The sequence below is a fragment of the Antennarius striatus genome, chromosome 9 (assembly GCF_040054535.1).
Source record: "Antennarius striatus isolate MH-2024 chromosome 9, ASM4005453v1, whole genome shotgun sequence".
Classification (NCBI taxonomy): domain Eukaryota; kingdom Metazoa; phylum Chordata; class Actinopteri; order Lophiiformes; family Antennariidae; genus Antennarius; species Antennarius striatus.
The window spans coordinates 22623966-22645055 of record NC_090784.1 but is presented as its reverse complement, the minus strand read 5'-3'; the positions used below and the strand labels follow the sequence as shown (position 1 = coordinate 22645055).

The following is a 21090-nucleotide window of genomic DNA, read 5'->3' as shown; positions in this document are numbered from 1 at the left end:
TGATAAATACGGATGTAAAAAACGGTAAAATATTGCATGACTCAGGTAGATCATTAAATCAGTGTTGTTCTAGGTTTTGGCCACTTGGTGTCGCTGTTTGACCATTTAAAGACGGCTCTCGCACATTGCGCGACTAAAACACATTTATTACGTCATTTTCATGACCGTTCCTTTTGTAAACGTGTATTACAGCAGATCTGGACTGAATGCACCTCATTCTTCAAACTTATACTCGACGTTTATTGTCGGTTTTATTTCAGCCTATCAGACGCGCCTTCCGCGGTTAACGACTATAAACTTTCGGTTTCGGTTTGTGCGTCAACAGAAGCCCGGCCGGTGTTCGGTCGGACGGTCCGTGGCGACCCCGTGGAAAAACCCACGTTCTGTCCGTGAGTGTAAATCTCTCTGTTTTCTTTACAGCATCATCAGTCAGTCTGAACGGACAAAGTAAATGTAAGGTAAACCGGAACAGTTGTGAGATCGGATGTACTCAGGTCGTTAAAGTTATTCCACTTAATCTGGATTATTAAGGATAAGTAATTAGGTTAATAAGGATGGTAATTTATTATAAGGAATGCGTTTCTGGGTGGATTTTGTGCGTCAAATGTCTCCGTTTAAAAGAAAGTTGAAGCGAAAGTGAAATCAAAAGTATAAAATCAGCAGAAATTAAACATTCTCTTCTATCAACTAATAAACATTTAACTAAACATTATGGGATGGATTGTACACGTTCAGCCGACGACTGACTAGTGTCAGTCAGGAGGATTTAGTTCTGTTAATTGATGTTGATCTTGTGAATCATTTCTTTCTACAGCCACCTTACCCCCCCCCCCCATGTAAACCTGACTCCGTTTCTTTGCAGAACCTGCATCATGCAGAAGTCCAGCTACTTGTTCCCTCTGGTCCTGGTGGGTCTGGACGGGTGTCTGGTGCACGTCCTCAGCTTCCTCCAGCCCCCCCTTCTGCCCACACACAGTCCCATCCTCGCCCTCTGGGGTGGGGGGTTGATCCGGGCGGGCGTCCTGGCCCTCGCCGTCCTCATGATGCGAAGCGCTGAGAGCCTACAGAGCGTAGGCGTGCTTTGCTTCCACCCCCCGGCGTACGTCACTCTGCTGTGGGCGCTGGGGGTGTGCGGCGCCGGCGAGCTGTGGGGGGGGTGGCACACGTGGGAACGGGTGGGTGGATGTGATTCTTTTTTTATGATTTGTTTGCCCTTGTGCCATCATGTATGTGTGTGTTAAAGCCCCCCATGTGTCATCAGGTGCTTCAGGGGTACGGGGTGACCGCGGTGGCGTGGCTCTACTGGAGTCAGTACGCCTCGTCTCTTCTGCTCTCCTGTGGTCGATTCATTTCCTCTCTGCTGGCGGGGCCCCCCCCTGAGGAGCCCCAGGAGGGCGGCGGCATGTCGCTGAAGAGGCTGGCCGGATTCATGCTGCCCTATCACGGTCGCTTCGTCGCCGTGGTGATCCTGGTGGCTCTCTCTTGCTACGGTAAAGTCGGTTTTTACGGGCGCGTCGTAGGTTTGATCCCAGTTCTGCCACAGAGATCGACGTCATGCTGATGTGACCTTTGACCTCAGGTGAGATGGCGATCCCTCAGTATACCGGCCGGGTGGCCGACTGGATCGTGAATGAAGACGCACCTGACGCGTTCACCGAGGCCGTCACGCTCATGACGCTGATGACTGTCGTCAGGTGAGCAAGTCTGTTAAAGGTCATGTAGTCAGAAAGTTCCTCTCAAAGGCTCTCCTCCGTCCTTACAACCAGGAAACATCAGGTGTGAGTCATGATTATATAACTCACATGTGTCCAACATCCATCTTATGTGGCCCTCAAGACCATAAAAGGTCAGAGTGTCTAAAAATAAATAGGTCAAAAGTGTGCTTTGAGCAAAAACTACATTTCCCACAATGCAGTAGTTTAACCCATTTTCACTTTGACAAAAAAAACCATTGTGATCAAAGTTAATGTTCTAACTTGTGTTTGATGTTATTTTTCTTTACTCTCTTGCATAGTTTGATCCTCTATTGACGGATTATGTGGGTTTACTAATCTGACAGATTAAAAAATTTCATGTTATAACAGAACAAGCAAATATAAAAATTTAAATTAAATTAAATTAAAAAATAAATTAAATTAAAATTTAAAAAATTAAATTAAAACATTTTTTTGTTAAACTAATATTTGAAATTTGAATAAGTAATAAACTATTATTTAACATTAAGGAGTAGTTACATTTTTTGGTTTATATTACATTTAGTTACATTTATTAGTTACATCTTGCCCTTCGAGGACAGAAATTATGCTGATGTGGTGAAAATGAGTTTGACACACCTGTTTATGGCACAACTTTAGTTAGGTTTAACGTTTTAAATGGAGGTTTCTGTCGTGTGTCAGCGCTGTGCTGGAGTGTGTGTGTGACCTGATGTACAACGTGACCATGAGCCGCGTCCACAGCTCAGTGCAGGGGCTCATCTTCCAGGCCGTGTTGAAACAGGAAATCACGTTCTTTGATGACAATCCAGCAGGTAAATGTGTTTTCGTTTTTTGTTGTTGTTTTTTTTGGGTGGAAATCCACGAATTATTCCGCGGTTTACCGAAACGCGCCGCTCCTTTCTCAGGTGAGCTGGTGTCCCGTATCACCACGGATACCAACAACATGAGCGAGGCGCTGAGCGAGCAGCTGAGCCTCGCCATGTGGTACGCGTCACGCCTGGCCTTCCTCCTGTTGTTCATGGTCAGACAGTCGTGGAAGATGACGCTGCTCACCTGTATGGGACTTCCCATCATCTGGGTGATACCAAAGCTCACCGGACATTACTACCAGGTCAAAGAAAATTAAAAAAACGCTTCTCTAAATGGCCCGTGTACCGAAAATCTGTTTCATTCCCATGGAAGTTAGACATTTTTCTGAAATTCCTGTTCCAGGTTATCGCTGAAAAGGTTCAGGAGTCGCTGGCTAAAGCCAACCAGGTTGCCACGGAGACGTTCACCTTGATAAAGACGGTGAAGAGTTTTGCCAACGAGGACGGCGAGACGGAGAAGTACCGACGGCGGCTGGACGATACCTACGCTCTGAATAAACAGGAAGCGGTGGCGTACGCCACCTCAGTCTGGACCAACAGCGTGAGTTTAACGCCCTTCCTCCAGGCATGGGGGGGGGGGGGTCTCCTTGTTGCATTGAGAATCAAAGCATATTTATGTCCTCCCAGATTAGCACTCTGTCCATGAAGGTGTGTATTCTGTACTATGGGGGGACTCTGGTGACCAGGGGGGGCATAAGCAGCGGAGACCTGGTGGCGTTCGTCCTGTATGAGCTGCAGTTTTCCAGTGCTGTCGAGGTGAGACGCGTGCTGACGCTATCCCAGAGTGACGTCCTCGCGTTCGTCTCTCATTACGTCGCCTTTCCTCCAGGGGATCTTACATTCCTACCCAGACGTGAAGAAGGCGATCGGTGCGTCTGTGAAGATCTTCGAATATTTGGATCGGAAACCTAAAATACCCCCAGAGGGCACTCTGGCCCCGCAAAACCTGAACGGACACGTTCAGTTTAGAAATGTGACGTTCTCGTATCCTGGAAAGAAAGATGAAAATGGTTTTGCACTCAAGGTAACTTTTCTCTGCTGTGCGTTTATGGTATTTACCATTTGAATGAGTCACCGGTTCACCCCCGGTCCCGTCTCCCACCAGGACGTGTCTCTGGAGCTGAAGGCAGGTCAGATCACAGCCCTGGTGGGGAGTAACGGTTCAGGGAAGTCCACGTGTGTCAGGCTGTTGGAGAGGTTTTACCAGCCTGAAGGAGGGGAGATCCTCCTGGATGGAGAACCGCTGCAAAGCTACAAGGACCAGTACCTGCACGACAAGGTAACGCGAGGTTTGGTTGTCGTTTGCATGCATGTCGGTCAGATTAGCAGGATTGGAGAAGTCAAATTTGGATGAAATCTGGATTATCTGAAATTAAATATTTACCTCAGTGGGTTTAGTGGACCGGAATGTTTGTAAAACCAAATGCTGCAGACTTCTAACGACAAATTGTAGCCGAAACTGTGGATTTTGGTGTCAAAAGTGACTGAAGAAAATTGTCAATCATTAAATATTTTAGGTGAAAGTTGGACAAACGTTCCATGTAGACCTGATAAAACTCATTTAAGGGGTTTAAAATTTAAAACGGACCATCGCGAAGTGAATTCTGCAGCGGAGACGTCAAAACTACAAGAAAAGTAGTTTGCCTCAAACTGTCCCAACAAGGTTGACAAAAAAAAAATTAAAAATTTCAACTCATTCCCCAAAAAACCTTTCACTCGTTCCCTACTGCAGCGTCTTTCATCCAACTCTTGTTTTAGTATCGTCACCTCGGTAATATTAGACATCCTGTTGTTTCCAGATTGCTGTGGTGAGTCAGGAGTGCGTTCTGTTCCCTCGCTCCTTGCGAGAAAACATCAAATACGGCTACGAGGATGCGTCTGATGAGGAGATGCACGCGGCGTCCCGACTGGCCGGCGCCCACGATTTCATCATGGAGAAGTCAGACAGATACGACACAGGTTTGACCCTAAAGTCTCTTTCATATCGGCGACAGGAAGTCCCATGATCCCACGCTACCCACCTCTTTTGTTTCGATTGAGTGACCCCTGCTGGGAGAAACACGTTACTTTGCTTTAAAATGTATTTATTATCAATAATTGGATTCCTCCATGTATTTTCCTGTTCTTGCCGTGCCACTGTTGTCTCTGATTTAATTTATCGTTGAGGTTAAATTTGTCCCGTCCCGTCTCTTGGACAGATGCTGGAGGGTTGGGGGATCAGGTGTCCGGAGGCCAGAGGCAGCGCATCTCCATTGCTAGAGCCTTAATCAGACGCCCCAAAATCCTGATCCTGGACAACCCCACCAGTGATTTGGACGCTGAGACTGACAATCAGGTGGGATTTGTTGTGTTAACAGTTTTTACCCATCACTCGCTCCTGTTCTCCTCACGTCACACGATTGTTCTCAACAGGTCACCCAGGCTCTGTTGAACCAGACGGAGAACTGCACCCTGCTGCTGATCTCCAAGAACATGAGTGTTCTCCAGAGGGCCGATCACATAATCGTCCTGGACGGCGGGACGGTGCAGGAGGAGGGCAAACACGACGAGCTGATGGTGAAAGGGGGCCTTTATGCCCAACTGGTGAAGAACGAGGATGCGAGCTTTCGGCTTAAAGAAAAGAAGAGGAGCGACGTACACTGATGCGTGCAGACGACGACTACCCGTTAAATCCAGAAATCATGATCCATATTTAGAGATTTTTTTTTAGGATTTATACCTTCAGACTGTTGCTAAGCACCTACATATCTTTAATGTTGTCTATCAGCAAACTTACTTTTAATACAGTAGAAAATACTTTGAGTAAATCTCTTCTTTGGGCCTATTGAGACAAACATCTGCAGGGGGAGTAGTTGCAGCTTCCAGGTCACATGCACCAAATAGATAAAGTTACTCATGATAAGAGGGAATGGATTAACTTTAATCCTTAATATTGGTATCGAAAACAAATAAAAGATTGTTCAAAAGTCTCAAAAGTTTTCAGTCACTACATTCAGCCTCCAGGCCTAATCTCTACTGGGTAGAAGAACTCTTTCTTTATGCTGTGGTTTTTTTTATATTTTTTTTATCTTCATGCATTTTTTTTCCCATACTGATGATTCTTAACTGTGGATTAACATTAAATGTTATTTTAATAAAGTTTCGAGTTACGTTTTATCACTACATTATCTGAGTCTTTGTTTTACACTATTCTTTAGTCATATGGAAAATATTTCAGCTTGATAAATATTTTATGAGGATCGGTAAATGCAGTCTTTAGCTATTTAATAGGACGATAACATCTTGAAGACATGGATCCTAATGACAGTTTTTCTTGTAATACATCATTACCTGTTAAAATATCACGGTGTCCCACATCAGGACAAAACCTGTTCACTGTTCTTGGTCACACCTTGGCAACTTTTAATGATTTCAGCTCAAGTGGAGGAATATCATCACATCAAAATCTGAAATCTAGTGCTCTCAAGTTATATCCAGTATTTTAATCACATAAATTATGCCAATACGTCATTAATCAACTACTGTATATCATTGTAAAAATGGCATATTATAACACGTGATGTCACTATGATGACACTTTACTTTGATGCAACGTAATTGCTTGAATAAGCAATCTATTCCCTGTATGTAAAATGATGTGTTCATCATCAGGAGTCTTTGTGACGGAATAAAGAACACCAAAATCCACAATTTCAAAGAATTTGATCAAAATCCATTCACAACTTTCATCAGACATCCTGCACACAAAGTAAAACCCTCCGACGTTCTAAGTAATAACCGTCTTTAAATTGATTAAAATTAGCTGAATAAGGCAGGAGGAACGTATACTTTAACCCGCTGTAGTTTAAGAGCCACACGTTAACGGCTGCTGCAGAAAAACACAACAACCGACAAGAACGAACGCAGAACGGCAGCGGCTGCCATTGTGTTCGAACACGACTCAGAACAAGATGTACCGACTGTGGCAGGGGTGGGCGTGTCCCGTTTGATGGACGTCCGCTCCAGCCAATGAGAGCTCAGAACGACCGGAGACGTCACCGGAAATACGCGGCACTGCCACGTGGGCGGTTTATATAGCGATAAGCGGAAGCGTTTAGGCGCCATTTCATTGTGGAGTTTGTCAGTGGCGTTTCGGTGGAAGTGCAGCGTCAACAACGGCGTAGGAATTGGATCGGAATAACAGCCCGCCTTCAGCCCGATGGACGCGGCAGCCAACCCGCCCCACGACAGGTAGATCCGCGGTGATTTAGATCGGTGTCCACACGGGGAGGCTCGTTAGTGGGTCTGCAGCGCCTCTGAACGTGGATTTAGCATTAAATGTCATAATGTGACGTTAGCCTACGTGACTGTTATTGTTAGCCCCGTTAGCCGCTGCCAGTGTCCAGAGGACGGGCTGCCATCGCTGCCTTTTACTGCGAATTATTTAGTCGTGACTCGCTTCGTGTTTATTAATCTGTGACGTTTGTGAAGTCAGTCGGTCTGTTTTCCGGGTAACCGGCGCAAAGAATGCGTGCAGCCGCAGCCCCTCCGGCTACTCCCCGCCGGGTCATTCATCGCTCGGGCAGACTTATCGGGCTGGTTCGGTCAAGTCGCGTTAGGACCGGTAATTCCTGTATTGTCAAAGGTACTTACAAAAAATAAAAATATGCTGAAATGCAGATCGGTAAATTGACCGTAGATACCCCCTCAAGGATCGCTGCTATCCAGTAGAACTAGCTAGCGCTCCGTCTGGTTCACGTTAGCTAAAGTTAGCTAACCTCTTCTTTTCCAGTGAACAGATATTTGTGAAATTATCCCGTTAACGTCTGAGATTTCCTAATAAATCATTCTGTGTACACGCAGTGATATCGAATAGACGTCTTGCTGAATATTTAGCTTGTTGTAGATAAATGTACGTCATTCGTTCGGGTCATTGCTAGGCGCTAGGCTGTGTTTACAAACAGAGAGGACGGCGCGTCCAAATCTCGCGATAATCAGCTTCACGCCCGTGACGAGATTTCCACCTCATTGTTTGGGTTCGACCACAATGTTGCCGGGGCGACCCCAAACTAATCACGATTGTTCGATCGAGGTCAGAATTTCCTAATATTTTCTGATAATCTTTAGTAAAAACAGCGTAAAATAAAGAATTTAATAATAATAATTATAATAAATAAATAAATAATAATTATTATTATTATGTAGATGCAATTATTTCACTTTTCCGTTCCTGAAATATAAAAGAACATATTTTTTGTTGTATTTGATGCTAAATGCTGATTCTATTTCTTTGTTATCATCATTAGTCCTCATGCTGCCTCGTTTTGTTTCAAGTGCCTACACTGTGTATTCCACAGACACTAAATTACTTTATTTACACGTGTCAACAGAAACTATAATCAATCGAACCAGTAGTAAAAGCAGAAGAACCAGTGATCTGTCTTGTGCTACAGGTGTGAAGATTTAGGGCATCACACATCATTCTCATCCAGTTCCATTTTTTTATTTCACGTCAGTTACTTGTTATTCATATTACAGGATACATCATTCAAAAAGTTAAAATGACTGGGACTTCTGTGTTTGACTGGAAGTTCGTATTTTAACGTGTTCCAACATTGTCATTGATCAGTTTTTTTCTGGACTGATGTGTTCAGACTTGCTGGAATTTTAACTGCTTTATAAAAACTGCTTGTAGGCTTTGCCACTGTTGATGTCAAGAGGGTGTGTGTGTGTGTGTGTGTGTGTGTTTGTGTGTGTGTGTGTCCTGAACTGTTGGGTCAGCTTAAATGTATTTTGGTTCGTTTGCTGCATTTTAAAGGCGGTGTAATTTGTTTAAATATCTGGTTGATGAGCTGGGAGACGTCGGAATACTTTGTCAGTAAATATTTTTATGACAACACATTCAATGGCGGCTCCCATTCCTGTGCTACAAGTAGCATCCCACCGATACTCCTAACTCCATGGATGATTATTTACTGACTTATCAGGGGTTAAATAAACCAGGAATGTAGCGGCTGCTTTGTGACGGCAGATTTTCCATGATTGCGTACATTCAGGGGGGGCTGATGGCAGATCAATGTCTTGAAAGCTGCATTGTTATGGGTGTCAAAGGTCATTGACCACATTAAAGTTCATTTCCTTTTCCCTCCCTCTGTGGATCTTAATTTGTCTTTGCGTCATAATACAAAAAAAATATCCTCTGGCCTATTTTTTAATTTATTGCTTTCTTTAAAAGTCTTTTCTGTAAAGACATCAAGCTACAGCAGTTCTTCCTCATCAGGGTTTTCACTGGGGGGTGACAGAGTGGGGTTGTGTTACCTGTTGACGCTCGGCACCGTCTTCCTTCTCCCATCCTGTCTCTGTCTCGTCCCTCCAGCTCTCTGGTGGGGTTGTCCGCCGGCGGGATGGAGCAACACAGCAGCTCGGGCAAACGCATCCGCAAGCCCTCCTTGCTGTACGAAGACTTTGAGAGTCCATCGCTGCCACACACAATGCCCCAGGGGCCGCCCGTCCCGCCACAGCCGGCGGTGAAGGACCCGAGCCGACCGGGTCGCATGACCAACCAGCTGCAGTTCCTCCAGAGGACCCTGATGAAGTTTCTGTGGCGGCATCAGTTCGCTTGGCCTTTCCACGCGCCGGTGGATGCCTACAGGCTTAACCTACCGGTGAACTTCATCAGAGAGACTTCCTACTTTCTGTTTCATTCTGTTGACTTTTGCTTTTCTGTAACCGGTGGCGACGCTGTTTTCTTCTTTATTAAAGTTAATCTACAATTCTCCAGAAGTCGTGGTTTCGTTTTTCATACAATCTCCACGTGTTCTTACGCTTTTGTGACTTTTGTTTTTGTGGTTGTTTCATCTTTAGGATTATCACAAAATAATCAAAGTACCAATGGACATGGGAACCATCAAGAAGCGTCTGGAGAACAACTACTACCGCAGCGCCAGCGAGTGCATACAGGACTTCAACACCATGTTCACCAACTGCTACATCTACAACAAGGTGAGCGAAGAGCGTGACGTTAAATTCTCTCGCGCGACACGCGTCATGAAAGTCGTCCCAACACAGGAGCTTAGTTGACGGCGTGAACGAGAAACTACTTTTCTCTTTCCAGCCGGGAGACGACATCGTCCTGATGGCCCAGTCCTTAGAGACCATCTTCCTCCAGAAGGTGGTCCAGATGCCCCAAGACGAGCTGGAACTGCCTCCTCCGGCCCCGCGGAGCAAAACCAGCCGAGGAAGAGGTCGTAAGTCTTGTGAGTCAGGATGAAGTCGTTCAGGTTTCGTCTGCGTTTCAGACATGTTTCGTGGTTCCCGTCAATAAAGTGGAGTGTCCCGCGTCTCTCAGCCCCCAGGGCCCAGCAGGTGCCGGCCGTGTCCCAGTCGGCCTACTCCCCGTCCTCCTCCGACACCGGCGACTCCATGCTGGCCAACTCCCCCCAGACTGTTCTCACCAAAAGCGTGCCGCCAGCCAACATCATGGGTCTGCCCCCCACCCAGCCGACAACCAAGGTACAAACACTTCCTGAAGGGCGGTGAGTCCCTGACGGTCTGATCAGAACGACTCCACCCTGCTTCCTTGTAGAAAAAGGGCGTGAAGCGTAAGGCGGACACCACCACCCCCTCCACCACCGGCCTGACAGTGGGCATGTCGGCAGCGCCGCTCATGGTGGGCTTGGGGAAAGGAGGCCACGGGGGCCAAGTCCACGACACCTCCATGCATCCCATGGCCTCCATGGGCGGGGGCATGAGTTTGGAGACCCCCCCCGGGATGGGGCTGGTCCGGAGCCCCGGTGGTCCGGTTCTCCTCCAGCCGATGATGGCGGGCACCGGACGCCGAGTGGGCAGCGGACGCCCCATCAAACCCCCCAAGAAGGACTTGCCGGACTCGGTCCAGCCCCACCCGCTGAGGAAGACCAAGCTGAGCCCCCAGCTGCGCTACTGCAGCGGGCTGCTGAAGGAGATGCTGTCCAAGAAGCACACGGCCTACGCCTGGCCCTTCTACCGGCCCGTGGACGTGACGGCGCTGGGGATTCACGACTACCACGACATCATCAAGTGTCCCATGGACCTCAGCACCATCAAGGTGAGTTACCGTTACCCGCGGCAACCGTTGGTAAATTGTGTGGAATGGAGCGTTTTTGAAACTTTTCCAACTTCAGTTGCAAATTTAAAAAAATGAAAAGAAGAAGTAAAAACAGGCGTTCGAGGCTCTGACCGTCTTTCCCCCGCCTCCAGAGGAAGATGGACTGTCGGGAGTACAGAGACGCTCAGCAGTTCGCCAGCGACGTCAGGCTCATGTTCTCCAACTGCTACAAGTACAACCCCCCCGACCACGAGGTGGTGTGTATGGCGCGGAAGCTGCAGGTGAGCGGAGGCGTCCGATCGGTGAAGACGCGTCGGACGCGTCGCTCCGTTCTGACTCCCGTTTGTTTCTTTCAGGATGTGTTCGAGTTCCGTTTCGCCAAGATGCCGGACGAACCCCAGATGGACCACACCGCCATGTCGATGAGCGGCCACCCGACATCCTCGTCCTCCTCCTCCTCGTCTTCGTCGTCCTCGTCCTCGTCCACCTCGGAGAGCGAGCCCAGCAGCGAGAGCGAGGAGAGCGAGAGCAGCCCCAACTCGGACAGCGAGGAGGAGCGAGCGCATCGATTGGCCGAGTTACAGGACCAGGTGTGCACGCAGGTGAGACCGGCGCTTTAACACGTCTCCTCTGCAATGTGACGAACCAGAAGCTTCCAGAAAAGCTTAACATCAAATGTCCCGAACAGCTCCGGGCGATGCACGAGCAGCTGGCGGCGCTGTCCCAGGGCCCCATCGTCAAAGCCAAGAAGAAGAAAGAGAAGAAGGACAAAAGGGAGAAGAAGAAAAAGAAGAAGCTGGAGAAGCGAAGCCGCAGCGGCCGAAGCAGAGCCGGATCCGAGGAGTGGAAGATGCCTGGGAAGATCCTGAAAACCAAGTCGGCCAGAGGGGGGGGCTCCCAGGCCAAGAAGAGCCAAGGGAAGAAGAGCAACAGGAACAAGTTAGTAGAAACAGGAAGTCAGGGGTCGGGTTTACCCCCAGCTTCACGATCAGCAGGAAAATGAACGTGTTTAGGGGGTAAAGAGACTCATTCACTTTTTCTGTTTTCTGCAGGACGGCAAAGAAGCCCTTCTACCCCCCAGTGGCCCCCTCCATGCTGCCTCACTACGACTCGGAGGAAGAGGAGGAGATCGTGCCGATGTCCTACGACGAGAAGCGGCAGCTGAGCCTGGACATCAACAAGCTGCCGGGGGAGAAGCTGGGCCGCGTGGTCCACATCATCCAGTCCCGGGAGCCCTCCCTGAGGGACACCAACCCCGAGGAGATCGAGATCGACTTCGAGACGCTGAAGCCGTCCACGCTGAAAGAGCTGGAGCGCTACGTCATGACCTGCCTGAGGAAGAAGCCCCGGAAGCCCTACGGGGAGCAAGGTGACACCCCCCACCCCCACCCCGACGTCACGGCAGAACAGCGGTTTAAAGAAAGTCCCGGCTCCTCTTCAACCGCCTCTGTCTTCCTCTCAGGTACGGCGGCGAAGAAGGGCGGCGTGGCGAAGTCTAAGGAGGAGCTGACGCTGGAGAAGAGGCGGGAGCTGGAGAGGAGGCTGCAGGACGTCAGCGGGCAGCTCAACTCCGTCAAGAAGCCGACCAAACCCAAAGGTGAGCTCGCACGAGCGGCGTTCGCTCGCACGAGCGGCGTTCGCTCGCACGAGACAGGAATCCGATTCCCTCCAGGTTTTTATCCTGGAGCCTCTGAGCTGCAGGTGATCGTACGTTCAGCTTCCTGTTCCTGGTTTACCCCTTAAACTCCTCCCTCTCTCCGCAGCGGAGAAGCCCAACGCGGCGGAGGCCGACGCCCAGCCCTCGCGCCTCAGCGGCAGCAGCTCCAGCTCCGACTCCTCCTCCTCCTCTTCCTCGTCCTCATCCTCGGACACCAGCGACTCGGACTCCGCTTAGGATCCTCGGCGCCGGCGAAAGAGGGAAAAACATTGACATGACTCAGGGACTTTGGCTGGCCCAAAAAAAAAAGACGACACCCCCCCACCCCCTGCAGCCCTAGTGGGCGGAGCTTAGACACCATAGTGATAAACTCCCAAGTGGAATGTTGGGAAGATTCGACCGATGCGAAACAACGTCTCTGTGGATAATCTTACATCCCAAACACTAAATGCCTTGCCCCCCCCCCACCCCACCCCTTTGTAAATACTTGTACAAATGTATGTTTCTTTTATAAAGAAGATTTTATGGTGTCCCACCCCCTCCCAGCCCCCCTCCACCAACAGAGGGAAGGAGAGTATTAGAGATGGGCCTCCTCGCGCCGCCGCCTCCGTACCGAAGGACCAGAGCGGCGTTAGCTTGTTTTCGTCATGTGACCGGAGTTTGAACCAACAACCTTTTGTTGTCATGCCTTAGTTTTTTTGTTTTTGTTTTCTTAAACATCTGCCAAGCTAAAACAAACCCCCCCCCCCATCTTAATCAACCCGGATGGCAGTCAGAAAAGTTACCAAACAGAAAAAAAAAGAGTCAAAACCCAAAAAGTTTATTTTGGTCAAAGTTTCGAATCTTTCCTTCAAATAAAAACCGGATTGATTTTTTAATGGCTGCATGTTTCTCCTCAAAAACCCCACCAGGCGTTCTGAGACTGGCCCGTCGTCACGGTAACGTTCTCTGAGATTCCGTTCTTATCGTCACGGTTCACGTTTCCCGGACACATCTGTAGCACTTGAAAAAAAAAAAAAAAAACGCCGGCGAGGTTTGTGAAATCTTTTTTCGGCTGCTCTGCACTTCCTGGAACAATTTGGTGTCGACTGACTGATAGAGAAATAATCTTTATTTAGATTTAAAGAGACATGAAAAGTCCTCATAGTTCACGCAAAAGTCTGAAGCTGTCTTTGAATGTTCCGTGAAAGAATATATGCTTGTATATACTCAAACTGTATTTGACGTTGCACAAAATATATGTCTGATGTTCAGTCTTTTATTTTCAGTTGTTTCCTTTCCTGTTTTTTTTGTTGTTTTTTTTACCAGCTGTTCTCATTCCACTTCTATCTTCTTCCCTGACAGGCGTTCATGTGAAGCGTCTCTGTTACTACCCAGAAGCATCCCGTTCATTTGACCAGTCTATTAAAATATTCTCTTCTGTAGAAAGAGTTTTGTCTGACGTCTGTGTGTTTTAATCCTGTGTGGAACGGAAACTGTCAAAGGGGAAGGATTTTGTTAAATTTAGTATCAGTGAGGGAATAATTTGTTAGTTTAAATTGGTGATTGGGTTGGATTAAAAAAATAAAAACGAGAGAATTATCCCAGAGATGAGAAGGAGCTGACATTGAACTTTTATGGAAGTTTGAAGCACAAATGATTCCTAAATGTATTTGATTGCAAAATAATATTAAATATTAATATTATTAAATGTGAGGGTGCAAAAAAATTAAATGGGAGATAAATGTTTTAAAAATAATGAAAAATTGACTGCAAGTTAAAACAAATTTTTTAAAGATGTCTGGCTGTGGTTCTCCACCAGGTGGCAGCACTTCCTTCTGTTTAGTCTTCACTGAAGTTCATCCATCCATCCATTCATTCATTCATCCTGCAGCTGATTGTGTTTCCATTTTTTCCTCCATTTAATCTCCTTTAACAGATTTATTCTATTTATTACATTTATTCCTCTTTTTTTGCACCTCCATGGATGGAAGCGCCTCCGTTCCTGTTAAACACCCACCTGATATGACCCCCCACCCCACAGGGAGAAACGCCTCGGGGGTTCTTACCTGTTACGTCAGCAGGAATCCATCCTCCAGTCCGAGTCCAACATCCATCCAGTTCCACTCTGAGGGGCTTCAGTTCAGTCCTGTAAACAAACAAACAAACAAACAAACAAACAGGAGCGCTGGTGAAAGTGAAGAAGTTACCTTTGAAAAGTCAGAACCAGAACGGATCAGACTGCACCCCCCCCCCCTCAGGAAATGCGTCATGACGCTGCGTCTCCTTGACAGCACAGCAGTGTTAACACGACTTAATGGGGGGGGGGTCCTGGGGGGCAGCAGGGAAAGAGCTGAGGGGTAATTAAACCCTGGAGGTGTCGTCAAGCAACTACTGTCTGTCTGTCTGTTACCTGTCTGTCTGTTACCTGTCTGTCTGTCTGTTACCTCTGTCTGTTACCTGTCTGTTACCTGTCTGTTACCTGTCTGTCTGTCTGTTACCTGTCTGTCTGTTACCTGTCTGTTACCTGTCTGTTACCTGTCTGTCTGTTACCTGTCTGTCTGTTACCTGTCTGTCTGTCTGTTACCTGTCTGTCTGTCTGTTACCTGTCTGTCTGTTACCTGTCTGTCTGTCTGTTACCTGTCTGTCTGTCTGTTACCTGTCTGTCTGTTACCTGTCTGTCTGTTACCTGTCTGTTACCTGTCTGTCTGTTACCTGTCTGTCTGTCTGTTACCTGTCTGTCTGTCTGTTACCTGTCTGTCTGTTACCTGTCTGTCTGTCTGTTACCTGTCTGTCTGTCTGTTACCTGTCTGTCTGTCTGTTACCTGTCTGTCTGTTACCTGTCTGTTACCTGTCTGTCTGTCTGTTACCTGTCTGTCTGTCTGTTACCTGTCTGTTACCTGTCTGTCTGTTACCTGTCTGTCTGTCTGTCTGTCTGTTACCTGTCTGTCTGTTACCTGTCTGTTACCTGTCTGTCTGTTCTGCATCCTTCTCCTTCCAGGCGTCAAAAAAATAGATTTGATGTAAGATTATTGTCTACTGGCATCTGTGTGTGCGTGTGTGTCTGTGTGTGTGTCTGTCTGTGTGTGTGTCTGTGTGTGTGTGTGTGTGTGTGTGTGTGTGTGTGTGTGTGTGTGTGTGTTGGTGGTGATCCTCAGGCTGTTTGTTCAGTCGTCACACTTCTTTGGTTGATCATGAAAACACAGCGATCCTGTGAGGCGTGACACTCGTCACGACACACAGTCCAGCACACGACACACACTCCAGTTCTCCACACACACTCAAGCACACGACACACACTCCTATTCCCTGTCGTTTCCTCCCTCTGGGACAGAGAAGCAGCAACATTTCTCTTTCCTCCTGATTTTCCGTCTTTGTTTCCACTGATCTGAAACATCCAACTGAACCAAACTGAAGCTCCAGGATCACGAAGATCGACCTCCAGCCACGTCTTCAAGGTTCTACTGGGAAGAAAACCAGTCAAGTGAAGGAGAAGAATTCCCTTAAATTGTGTTTTTATCCGTGAACCTTATCACCCGGTACGTCATGAGGTCACAGTAAACAACCATCAGTAAACAACGGCTGTTTACTCCTGTGTGGAGGCTGACTGTGTTTACTCGGCTGCAGGGGGAATCTAATTATTGATGACATATTTATCGCATATTAAATTTGGAGGCTGTGGGATGGATTTAGGAATTCAAATATTATAATTACAACTCCAGCTGCAGCGCGGCTGAACAATGACGCTCAGCGCTTTGTGGAAAAGGGTCCTATGGCGTTAACGCCCAGAGGAGGGGCAAAGGTGAGCTGAGGGGTGGAGCCTGGAGAGGGGGTGTGGTCAGGAAGAACCTGATTAATCCCCCTTTGAATTAACAGCAGCAGCTAAAAATATAAATTCCGTCATCTTTATCCTGATGCAGATGGAAACAGATGGAGGATTCTTGCTGACTCACTCAAGCGGCGCCGGCGAGCTAACGCTTTTAGCTCAGAGGCTACGGCGACGGTGTTTTTTTTCAATGTTGTGTTTGTTTTATAGAACTTTAAAAAAAGCGTCGCCGTTCAAAAGTTCTTTGCTTTTTTTACGACGCGCAAAAGCAAACGGATCTCGACCTTCCATCGACGCCAGGATGTGAAGAACCTGGCTGGATAATCTATATTTGGGGGACCTGTTCCTTTAAGTGTTCACATCATCATGACAACTAAAAAGGCATCATGGGAAAATGACAGCTGCCTGCTGCACGCCTGAACGCCTTTATCGTTTGTGTAAACTGACGACTCAGCTGATAAACTAAAAAAAAAAAACCAAAACCCCACAAATAGTTCCAGCTTTTAGGACGTGGAACACACCCGAGCCCCTCATGAGAACTTTCTCATCTCTGAATGAGACTCGTCTTCATTTGTGTCGTGCACGTCGAGCGTTATTAAAATGCATAATTAAAACTCCACTCGCCATAAAAAGAATCTGTAATTAGAACCTTAATATACACTTGACGCACACGTTCATCCAACGGGGACAGCTTCTAGTTAACTTTAATGACCACTTAAAAAGTAGGACAACAGAACGCTGAGCCATCCGCCGGCCTTAAAGGAGCGATCCTCCTGAAGAAGTGAAGGCGTCTGCAAAAACTTTCATCCGTGCAGGCTTTTGGGGTGATTTAATGTTCCCTAGATGTTTATAACGCAGGAAATCGTGTTTTATTTTCCCGCTTAAGTCTAAAATAGGAGTGTGACGCAGTGACAGTTCTTATCTGAGGCCGTTTTTCTTATTTCAGCAAAAGCAAAAACGGTCTTGTTCCATTTTTATCTGACGACAGCGATAAGGAAGAAACCGTATCCAGTATTTCTGCTAATCTCTTATTTACTGACACCACGCTTCTCAATCTAGACATTATTAGTCTTGGACGAGAGTCGCTGTGGAAGGTCAACTCTGGTTTTGTGCTCACGGGGGATTTAAAATTCTAGGATTAAAAGATCCCATTCGTAAAGATCTAGGGATTAGAAGCTGAAGGTGTTTGTCATTGGACCTTCAGAGGAGACCAGATGTTGGTTCCCACAGAGGTTTGTGAGGCTGTAAATGATTCATCCTCACACCGGTGGTCTGATCTGACTGGGGGGGGGCTATAAGAGCCTGAACCTGAACCTGGGGTTCTTGTTAACGACATCCCGACTGGTTGCTGTCAGAATGGTCCGTCTGTTCTCCCTCGCCGCCCTGCTGGCGCTGCTGTCTGCCGGCTTCTGTCTGGAGAAAGCCGTCCAGCAGCGAGCCGGCTCGCTTTTCAACGACAGACCGTTCCGGTCGATGCTGACCGTCACCAACGGAGAGAGGTTCGGGAACTGGACCTGGCCTGAGATGTGTCCCCACGAGTTCTTCGCTGTTGGCTTCAGCGTCAGGGTAAAGACAGAGACTCCGTCGCTCGTTGGGTTTGGTAGAACACGTGAGGTCTACCTGGGTCTCGGTCAATCTTTGTGTTGCTGTTTATCTTTAGTTGATTCTGGATCCCTCTTGACAAGTTAAGACAAACAGATCTTTGTCTTGTTCTGAAAGTCGAGCCAGTTGGTGATGCGGAAATGGTTCACCTTAGTTTCCATCCTGTCAAGTCCTGACGACTCAAACTACAAATTCTGATGCTCAACTCAACGACAATCAAAGAACACAGGTCGTTTCAGTTTAACGTCACTTTTGTTTGACTCTAACAGATTTGTCTACATATAGATTGTTTTTTTTTTGGTATTCCTGATTTACGGCGTTCTGTTTGGGTTAGGGTTTGTGCCGATCGCCTTGTTGGTAACTCCTGTCCCAGAAGAGACAAAGTCCACTCTGATATCTTCAGGATAAGAACCAGAACACGTAGAACTGATGTTAAACATCAGAGTCAGACCTGTTCAGTTTCAAAAATGAAGACCAGTCAGGGGTAGTCCAATCATATTAGCTAAATTTACAGATCGGAAACACTTCCTGTGTTCCTGGTCTTCCCTGGAATCACTCAGAGGGAATCTGTTCTGAGAAGAAAAAACTGATTTATCGTCTAAACACGGAGGACATATCCGAGGACAGGAAGCAGATACGTCGTCCTGTGAAAACTGGAGCGTGTATCCGATTATGTTCCTGGTTGGATCACCGGGCTGAACTCTGGTCCTGGGTTGTGTTTCCTCAGGTGGAGCAGAACCAGTACGCGTTGGACGACACGGCGCTGAACGGGATCCGCCTCATCTGCGGCAAAGGAGAGGACAGAAGCTTCCTGTACACGGTGGAATCCCACACCGGCTAGTAAGTCAACAGAACTCGTTCTCATCGTCTTCAGTTCATAACGAATAATAGTGACGCCTAAAGCTTCAGATTGGATGGGATTATTTAGAGATTAAACTCCCTTCAGTTCAGTCAGTTCCAAATTGTCCTCAGGTGTGTGTTGCTGTTGTTTGTCTTTTGTGTGGCTCTGCATCGCCCTGCCTCATGCCCGCAAGTCTGCTGGGAATAGCTCCAGCAACCCCTGTGACCCACCAAAGCGGGAAAAACTGTTCTGATAATGAATAAATGATTGAATGTTTCCATCTAGTGGCTGTTGGTGGTATTGCAACATGAGCGGACTAAGGCTAGCTAGCTGCAGGAAGAGCTTCCAAAAAAAAAAGTTTTTTTTAAAAATTAAATGAAACATTTCTATTTCAGCCTCTGTTGTTTTTAAAGTTGGCATCGCCGGGCGGAACAAAGGTTAAATAAGAGTAAAATAAAAAAGTCGGCAGGAATCAGGATTTAAATTGAAGAGACTGGCAGCTTTCCATAAATTGCAGAGGGAAAATAAAAGCGCCGTGTTTGCCAGGACTGACAATCTTGTGGGCGTTCCTTCAGACATTCCCACTTACCTTCCCTCCTCCCCCAGCTACGGCGACTGGTCCCAGCCCCAGTATTGCCCCCGGGGGGTGCTCTCCTCCTTCCAGATCCGCGTGGAGCCCCATCAGGGTCTGTTTGGCGACGACACGGCCGTGAACAACATCAGGTTCCGCTGCAGCAGCAACCCCAGCATGGAGGCCCCCGGCATGGATTGGGGGGAGTACGGCTCCTGGAGCGACGAGTGCCCCCATGGGGGCATCTGCGGCATTGAGACCAAGATGGAGGAGTACCAGTACGGCCTGGACGACTCCAGCCTCAACGATGTGCGCTTCCATTGCTGCCCCAGGTCACAGCAGGTACGACCCAGGGGGGAGAAAGTTATGTGGGGGGGGGGGGGGGGGGGGTTAGGGAGGATATCAGAAAAGATCGGCTGAATTTGATGGAGGTGCTCCAATGAAATCTGGATGACCTGTGTGAAGATGGGGTCAAATCTTAGCTGGTAATAAGAGACTGGGATACCAGTGGAATCAGGAAACGTGTTTTCACGACACACCAGAGGTTTGAGCATCCTCAAGCCCTCGGCCAATCGAGTGGCAGCACTTGAGGATTTCTCATTAACTGGAGGGCTTTTGATGATGAGATGAGGTGTTCTCCAGATGTTCCCAGACGATGAAGAAACAACCAGCTGTTCCTCCTCTTCTGACGTGAGAACGATCAGGATGGGGATAAAAATGTTTGGTTCAAGAACCACTTTGTGTGATTTAATAGTTTGAATGGATGCTAACGTGTTGTTGTTGTTGTTGTTGTTGACTTATTTATGCTGAAGCAGCTCCCTGTTCTCCACTGATAAAACACTCTGGAGGTTAATCCCAGCTGCATGGAATGGAATTAAAAAGGAGAATTCAATCTTCTCTAGGTCTTCAACTGAAGAGGAGGATGAGGAATTAGCACAACGCGACCTGTTTGACTTCACGCCTGCAGCATCTTCATCCGCAGCACATTTTAATGACTTATTTCATCCTCTGAAAACAGTCGAAGTTTGAGAGACGCTCACACACTCTTCCTCATCATCATCCTCGTCATCAGTGTTTGCTTTGATGAAATGTTTGTGTTTTCGTTGACAGTGATCGACGGATGAAGACGAAGCGGATTGCGATCCGATCCGACACAAGTTGAAGTCGATAAATAATAAAAAGCTTTTCTAAACGGCTGCCGTCTCGTTTTGCGAACACGTTTAGCAGAATGTGACAGAACTGATGTGTGTGCCGTCGTCTCTTTCCTTTTCGTCGCGACTCAAACGCTCCCGGCTTCATCGGGAGGAGGAGGATGGAGGAGGATGAAGGAGCGTCTGGTCACATCGAGCCGTCGTGTGAAGCCGCCGCTGTTCGCCTCGCGCCATCAGCTCTCATCAGCGTGAGCCGGCACGGTTTCATTTCCTGTCTAACGGACCAATGAGCTCGCAGCACACCGAGCGGCCGCTGACTCAGGCGTTTTCCCAGAATTCCTGCTGGAGCCGAGCTAATTAAGGAATGACAAGAGAAAGGGGGGCGAGGGCGGGGGGGGGGGTATTAATTCATTTACAGTTTAAGGCCTGACAAAGGTTGATAAGACGACGATTGGCACGCGCAGAAGGTAATTGTGTTAATTAATCGGTGAGCGGTTAATCTGCTAACAGAGCGTGTTGGGGGGGGGGGTGTGAGGTGGAGGGGGGGCTGGAGGACGTTATCAAACGCTGTGGGGAGGGGTTTTCACTAGATCAAGAAGTAATTGTAGTCTGGAGCACACAGCTCCAGAGGACCTGTGTGTGAATAAACACACTCACGCTGACCTCACAGATAAATTCAAAGTGGACGCACTGGAGGCGCTGAGGAGCTCTCAATCCGCTCGGAAAAACACGCCAATCTGAGCAAGAGGAGGGCGAGCGGTGAAGAGCGAGATTATTTAATCCCATAGAAACTCCTTTCAGCATTTGTTGGCGT

General features: G+C 47.7%; 3 protein-coding genes across 5 annotated transcripts; all 3 read left to right on the top strand.

Annotated features, from left to right (window-relative positions):
* Positions 1-268: 268 nt before the first annotated feature.
* On the top strand, positions 269-5693 carry tap1 (transporter 1, ATP-binding cassette, sub-family B (MDR/TAP)). Of its 2 annotated transcripts, none has more exons than XM_068322966.1 (13): positions 269-389; positions 863-1175; positions 1262-1490; positions 1580-1694; positions 2397-2527; positions 2621-2826; positions 2928-3125; positions 3212-3340; positions 3414-3608; positions 3690-3863; positions 4384-4543; positions 4783-4919; positions 4997-5693. In XM_068322966.1, the coding sequence occupies exons 2-13, from the start codon at positions 873-875 to the stop codon at positions 5225-5227; spliced, it is 2208 nt and encodes a 735-aa protein (XP_068179067.1). In that variant the 5' UTR covers positions 269-389; positions 863-872; the 3' UTR covers positions 5228-5693. The 2 variants fall into 2 exon arrangements, with proteins under 2 accessions (XP_068179067.1, XP_068179068.1); XM_068322967.1 differs by having other exon boundaries at positions 317-453.
* Positions 5694-6694: 1001 nt separating this feature from the next.
* On the top strand, positions 6695-13736 carry brd2b (bromodomain containing 2b). Its single transcript, XM_068322964.1, has 12 exons — positions 6695-6814; positions 8940-9228; positions 9428-9565; positions 9678-9819; positions 9912-10075; positions 10149-10649; positions 10802-10930; positions 11006-11251; positions 11338-11588; positions 11702-12018; positions 12112-12246; positions 12413-13736. The coding sequence occupies exons 1-12, from the start codon at positions 6783-6785 to the stop codon at positions 12541-12543; spliced, it is 2475 nt and encodes an 824-aa protein (XP_068179065.1). The 5' UTR covers positions 6695-6782; the 3' UTR covers positions 12544-13736.
* Positions 13737-17436: 3700 nt separating this feature from the next.
* On the top strand, positions 17437-20321 carry LOC137601070 (vitelline membrane outer layer protein 1 homolog). 2 transcript variants are annotated; one of them, XM_068323074.1, is made up of 4 exons: positions 17437-17677; positions 18441-18553; positions 19161-19467; positions 20236-20321. In XM_068323074.1, exons 1-4 carry the CDS (start codon positions 17468-17470, stop codon positions 20236-20238), a joined length of 633 nt encoding a protein of 210 aa, XP_068179175.1. In that variant the 5' UTR covers positions 17437-17467; the 3' UTR covers positions 20239-20321. The 2 variants fall into 2 exon arrangements, with proteins under 2 accessions (XP_068179175.1, XP_068179174.1); XM_068323073.1 differs by lacking the exon at positions 20236-20321 and adding an exon at positions 20028-20107.
* The last annotated feature ends 769 nt before the right edge of the window (positions 20322-21090 follow it).